The sequence below is a fragment of the Poecilia latipinna genome, unplaced genomic scaffold (assembly GCF_001443285.1).
Source record: "Poecilia latipinna isolate Pla-1442-1.1 unplaced genomic scaffold, P_latipinna-1.0 Scaffold2083, whole genome shotgun sequence".
NCBI lineage: Eukaryota > Metazoa > Chordata > Actinopteri > Cyprinodontiformes > Poeciliidae > Poecilia > Poecilia latipinna.
In genome coordinates this window covers 75,023-80,468 of record NW_015114699.1, presented here as the reverse complement: position 1 = coordinate 80,468, position 5,446 = coordinate 75,023, and the positions used below count along the sequence as shown (strand labels likewise).

The 5,446-nt window shown below is 37.6% G+C and overlaps 2 protein-coding genes and 1 long non-coding RNA gene across 3 annotated transcripts in view; 1 reads left to right on the top strand and 2 right to left on the bottom strand.

Annotated features, from left to right (window-relative positions):
- The window catches only part of LOC106936134 (uncharacterized), a 15,806-nt gene extending 15,225 nt beyond the window's left edge, over positions 1–581 (top strand). Inside the window, exon 2 of the long non-coding RNA XR_001422062.1 lies at positions 485–581. This is a non-coding gene — a long non-coding RNA (uncharacterized LOC106936134). The remainder of the gene's footprint in view (positions 1–484) is intronic.
- A 7-nt stretch (positions 582–588) lies between these two features.
- On the bottom strand, positions 589–3,962 carry LOC106936126 (CUB domain-containing protein 1-like). The gene is made up of 4 exons (XM_015016953.1): positions 3,619–3,962; positions 3,181–3,531; positions 2,230–2,317; positions 589–919 (listed from the first exon to the last, which is right to left on the bottom strand). The coding sequence occupies exons 1-4, from the start codon at positions 3,935–3,937 to the stop codon at positions 589–591; spliced, it is 1,089 nt and encodes a 362-aa protein (XP_014872439.1). The 5' UTR covers positions 3,938–3,962.
- LOC106936132 (CUB domain-containing protein 1-like) overlaps positions 625–5,446 on the bottom strand; it is a 19,300-nt gene continuing 14,478 nt past the window's right edge. Inside the window, exon 7 of the transcript XR_001422061.1 lies at positions 625–686. The gene's annotated coding sequence lies outside the window, so the exon portion shown is untranslated. The remainder of the gene's footprint in view (positions 687–5,446) is intronic.

Below are 5,446 nucleotides of genomic sequence, written 5' to 3'. Positions count from 1 at the left end.
TACAAAGAAAATTCACCCCCCAGGTTGCCACACTATGATAGTCCACTTCTAGGGCAATACCAGTTATCACTTTGCAATACTCTGCAAAGTGATCATCCTTATAATCTTAATAGGGTGTTAATGCTTTTGCAAAGCACTGCATTTAGTAGTAAAAGCAGCATCCTGTTTTATTGAAATGACAAAATAAACAATCTTACCAAACAACCTCCACCAATTGATTAAAAGATTAATACACTTTTATAAGTGAAAAATACCATTCCAATGAATAACTTAACATTTATTTACACTAGTTCAACATTTATTTACACTAGTTCACACAAGAAGAAAGAAATTAAAGGAAAGTTTGTTCATGTGGGATGAAACACATTAACGGCTGCAGTCAACTTTGAACTAAGCATTTTCTGTGTAGTGTCTTTAAAACACCACTGGAAAGAAAAAAAAAAAAACTCAGAGAAACAAAAGTAAAATCAAAAAGGTCAAGCAGGTCCAGTGGAAAACCAAAAGCTGAACTGAATCATCTGCTCAGTCGTTTCCCTTCAGCCCTTGTGGTTGTGGAGTCGCAGGATGTTCCTCCTTGGTTTTTTGCTCTTAATCATCAGTGTTGTTGTCCACAATGAACTCCACGTAGCTGTTGGGAATCATGTGTTCTTGTTCAGACTGGAAGAGCGACACGGTGATGTCATTACCTCCTTTGTCACTGGTTGGTTTCTTTTCCAACCTAGGAAGGATCTCATACGACTCATACACGTCACAATCACCATTGTTTAGAAGGTGTGAGTAAACTAGTGATTCATCAATGGGGGTGTAAATATGGTAAATATCCTCGCTGCCTTCATTGTTGTTCCTGGGTCCTATCTGGATATTGGTGTTGCCTGGATTGTAGACTGACTCCCCTGTATGGCGATCTCGTGTCTTCTTCCTTTTTAAAGAAAACAAAACAAAAAAAAAAAGAGTTTGTTTTTCTAAGAGCTGAGTTTTTACTAGAACTTTGTGTTTCACTGATAATGATAGTCTTGTCAAAGAATCTTGGCCTCTGTTGTTTCAGCAGCTATTTTCTAAATGTATTTGTTCTCATCTCTTCTGAAGTCATGTTAATACACCAAAAACTCAAACTTCTCAATGTGGAGCTACTGGATACTGGTCAAAGAGCTACATGATCATTATTTAAATATTCAACAAATAATTTAAACTTTGTGTGCAAATAGTTATTGATGTGCAAATCTATTCTTAATGAGCCGTGCTACATAGAGCGTTACTTTAAGTGCTTTTAGTAAAATGGTAAATGGCTTGCACTTATGGCTTTATCAAGTCTATAGGACCCCAAAGCACGTTACACTACTTTCAGTCATTCACCCACACAGTGATGGTGTGTGTGAGTGACCACACACCATGGTGGTCACTCACATACCATGTATCCACAGCTGCTCTGAGGCAGTCTGACAGAAGTGAGGCTGCCATGTCCTGGCGCTACCGGGACTCTGACCACCACCAGCAGGAAAGAAGGGTGAAGCGTCTTGCCCAAGAACAGCGACAGAGGCAGACAGAGCGGGAATCGAACCAGTAACCCACAGATTGCAGGACAAATTCCTAAAGAGCAGAAGTTCTCATAAGGTGGTGCACAAGTTACCAAAATAGTACCAGCTAAGAAGGCCACTTTGTTAAACTGACAAAAGCAAATCACCAGCCCTCTTTGAACTTTGGGCTCTAAAGAATATTAGACCTAGAAGAAAAACTTGTAGAGGCAGCAAAATTGTTGAGACAAACGTCCATTCTCCATGACCCTCAACATACAGCTAGAGCTACAATTGGTAAAATGGTTTAGATCAAAGTATATTCATGTTTCATGATAGCCCACCCACTGTTCAGAGCTAAATCCAGTCATCTCTAGAATGACTGAACTGGAGCCAGTTTGAAAAGAAGGATGGACAAAAATATTAGCTGCTAAATGAGGAAAGTTTGCAGACGGATATCTAAACGCTTACAGCTGAGTACAAATCTGCACCACACTTTTTTAAATTCTGCATTTCTACTGACATTTGGTAGCTATGTATTATTTTTCTTCCAGTTGACAGATGGCACTTCACTTCACTTCTCAAATAAAATCCCCAAAACATACTTGAATCTTTGTGATTCAGCATGACAAAATGTGAAAAAGTTAAAGTGGCAAAGTGTATCTAAGCAGATCACATAAGATTTCTAATGAAAAAATAAATAAGCTGAAGAACTCACCTAATTACAATGCAAACCACTAAAAGCACAGCGATGAAAATGACGACCAGAGCAGCCAACACACCGACTATGGTATACAGGTGATTACCTAAAAGAGAACAAATCCCAAATTTAATCAATGTTTTCTTTCTCCACCTTTGGTTAAAACTTCTGATGTCTTCAGGAAAATATGCTGTTACCTCCCCTCTCATTGCTCCAGTTGTCAGACAATGAATAGAAAATTAATCAATTACTTATCTATACCCATATCTGCTGTATCTGGCAGAAAGGACAAAAAGACTCTGGCTATGAAAGAACCGAAAGAAAAGACATCTATAGCTTTAGTATCGGCACTGATTTTTGACATCTATAATATTGAAACATCTTGACGCTGATTCAACTTTCAGAATTGTAATCCAAAATGATTACAAATCATTCAAATCATTTAGTCTAATTGAGTTTTAGTCTCCTTCTCTGATTTGGCACATGTCCTGGTAATTATTCAAGTAAAGAAATTAATTTCCACATCTATTCTAGTGATTGTCAAGTTCTTGACATCTGCTGCCTGATGTAGAAGGCAAGCACCTGTAAGACTTTGAATGAAAAAAGTAAAGGTCTGAATATAGGCTATTATTATGACAGTCATATGAAAAAATAAAGATGCACATGGCATTTTTTTTAACATTTATGTTTTCCCTTATCCAGTTTGTCAGTTCAATGGTAATCTGCACTTTGAACAGGGATGTGTACAGATTTAATAGCCATTATGGATAAAACACTGTTGATAGGAGCTGCAAATATTAACAGCTTTTAAAGTACTAACCAAAGTTTGCATCAACTTCAGAAAAAAATTAAAATGAGTCTCTGGGTTCAGGTCTATCAGACTTCCCCTTTAAAACAACAAACCATCTCTTATTCCCATTCTGAAACATTGACTGCATCATAACATTTGAAGTAATGTTGTACACAAACCTGGGGAAGCAGTCACTGTGAGTTTCATGGAGAGTCCATCAGGACTTTTTGTGTCCATCTGACAATTCCTCAGCCTGAGTGAGAAGCTTCCCTGTTTCTGTTCTGGCTGGACGTCACCAAGTCCAACAACCTGGCTACTCGTCCCTTCGTTTCTGTAAGTCACTTCCGTATTGTCCTTTAAGCAAGTCGGCTGCTTCAGGTTCAGGAATTTAATTGCTGTTTTATAATTATAGGGGACCTGAAAATACCACTCCATCAGGTCATTGTTGGGAAAACTGTTTGGGTAGTTTGGTGTCAGCAGCGTTGAGGACAAAGAGCCTTCTTCTAATGTGACTGAAATTTTGGCAAGGGCTGTGAAAGAAAGAAAATTCACAAATATGTTACTGCGGGAGATACAGAAAAGAAAGACATTAAACAAAAACAAAAAGACAATCTTACTTGTTATTTTCTCCACTACAGACACATTAAACTGGCCTCTGCTTAGCGTCTGTCCTGCTGGGAGGTCCAGAGAGAAGCTCTCATGACCTCGGATCGTTACACTTCTGATGGTCCCATGTGAGCAGAATTTCCCTAGGAGAATATTTGCTACTCGTAGAGTGTAGGTCTGTTTATTGGTACAGCTGTCACTTGGAGCAATCTGAGTCAATCCTGTGTTAGCAAAGTTTATCTGGAATGATTTTTGTGAATCAGCCTCAATTTTCCAGATGAACGTGCGGTGGAAAGGCAGTAAATTTGAGAATCCAACATCAGACTGCATGATGTAGCTACATGACGTCAAGTTACATGCTGAGTAAAGAAATACATAGTTTAGAGACAAGTTTATAAATTCTAAATATATATTCATATAAATTTAGCTTTTATTGCAGTGGCATAATCTCAAAATAAGTTTCAGTAACTCAGGACTTCTAGTTGTTAATGTGATATTTTTTTTTAAATACCACAGTTTATATTTTTTTTAAATTCTGAACTTATTTAGCAGTATGTGTAATCTCTTATCCATCCATTTTCTAACACGCTTATCCCTAGTGGCGTTGCCAGGGGTAATGATTGCCTGTCTCCAGTAGTCGACGGGCGAGAGCCGGGGTCACCCGGGACAGGTCACCAATCCATCACAGAAATTTCTTACCATCATGGAAGAAATAATTTAAACTGGACATTATAATAAAGCAAAATGGGGGCCGACAAGTTATTGATTCAGAGGCATTGAAAACAAACAAATAACATTTCAGATTTTTGTTAGTGACAGATCTGAAGCAGATGTCTCGTTTTTCTTCCACTTTATAATTATCCACAACCTTTTGATTCTCTATCAAGCAAAATCCCAGTTGTAATGTGACTGTATGTATAACAGCTAATGGGGTAATTATACTTTTGTAATGGTAATGTTACCATATGTTAACTGCTTGTTCTTAGTTAAATTCAAATTTATTCTATTTATTATTGTGAGCAGCGGCAACATTTTCAAAAAAAAAAACTGTCTCAGCTAATCCTCCATCTATTTTCTGTCCTCACATTATCAATGCAGGGTGAAAAGAGTTGGTGATGGTCTTCATTAGTCACTGGGTGAGAGGCAGAGGACATCCTGGACAGGTTACCAAACAATCACGCAGAGACAAACTTTATTTGAATGCACACATTCAAATAAAATGTCAAATTTGGAGTGTTCCTTAGGACTGTGGGAGGATGAAGGAGTAACAATAGAGATCTCCCCCATGCAGAGGGACTGGTCGTCTGCCAAGCTTGTAATCCAGGACAGTTTTGCTGTAAGAGTAAAGAGCTATCAACTGGACCACCATGCAGCATTGAGCTAGTCAGTCGATCCAAATGTACATTGGGTTTTCTATATTAGGACTGGTGTACAGACAGACATCATGAGGTTGTCTTTACTTTCCATTTGATCTTAAATACAGAATAAAAAAAAAAAACAATAATAAAAAAGGAAAACATTTTAATCCAAATGTTTATAGTATTGTAATCCTGGTTATATGTTATTCGTTTCCAAAAACTACTTGCTAGTCTCAAAGTTAGACATTTGTCACTTTAACTCATCTTTTGGGTTGAAAACCTGACCCGTTTAACTGCGTCTCACCCATAACCCAATCCTGTTGATTTGATTTCACCTTTAGTTGGATCTGTTCATATTTAACCCAGAACTTATTTAGTGAGATAGCCTATTGTGAGGGACCGGACTCAAACAAGGACAAAAAATGTTCAAAGTAGAAAAAGGCTTCAATTTAATTCTTCAAAAATCATCAACAAAGCATAA

What these genes read in the sequence shown, in the direction of transcription:
- LOC106936126 (XM_015016953.1), bottom strand. Translation starts at nt 3,937, where the DNA reads ATGCAGTCTGATGTTGGATTCTCAAATTTACTGCCTTTCCACCGCACG. An exon ending in CACAGTGACTGCTTCCCCAG is followed by an intron (nt 2,318 to 3,180) that starts GTTTGTGTACAA and finishes GTTCTCTTTTAG; the next exon opens with GTAATCACCTGTATACCATA. An exon ending in GTGGTTTGCATTGTAATTAG is followed by an intron (nt 920 to 2,229) that starts GTGAGTTCTTCA and finishes TTCTTTAAAAAG; the next exon opens with GAAGAAGACACGAGATCGCC.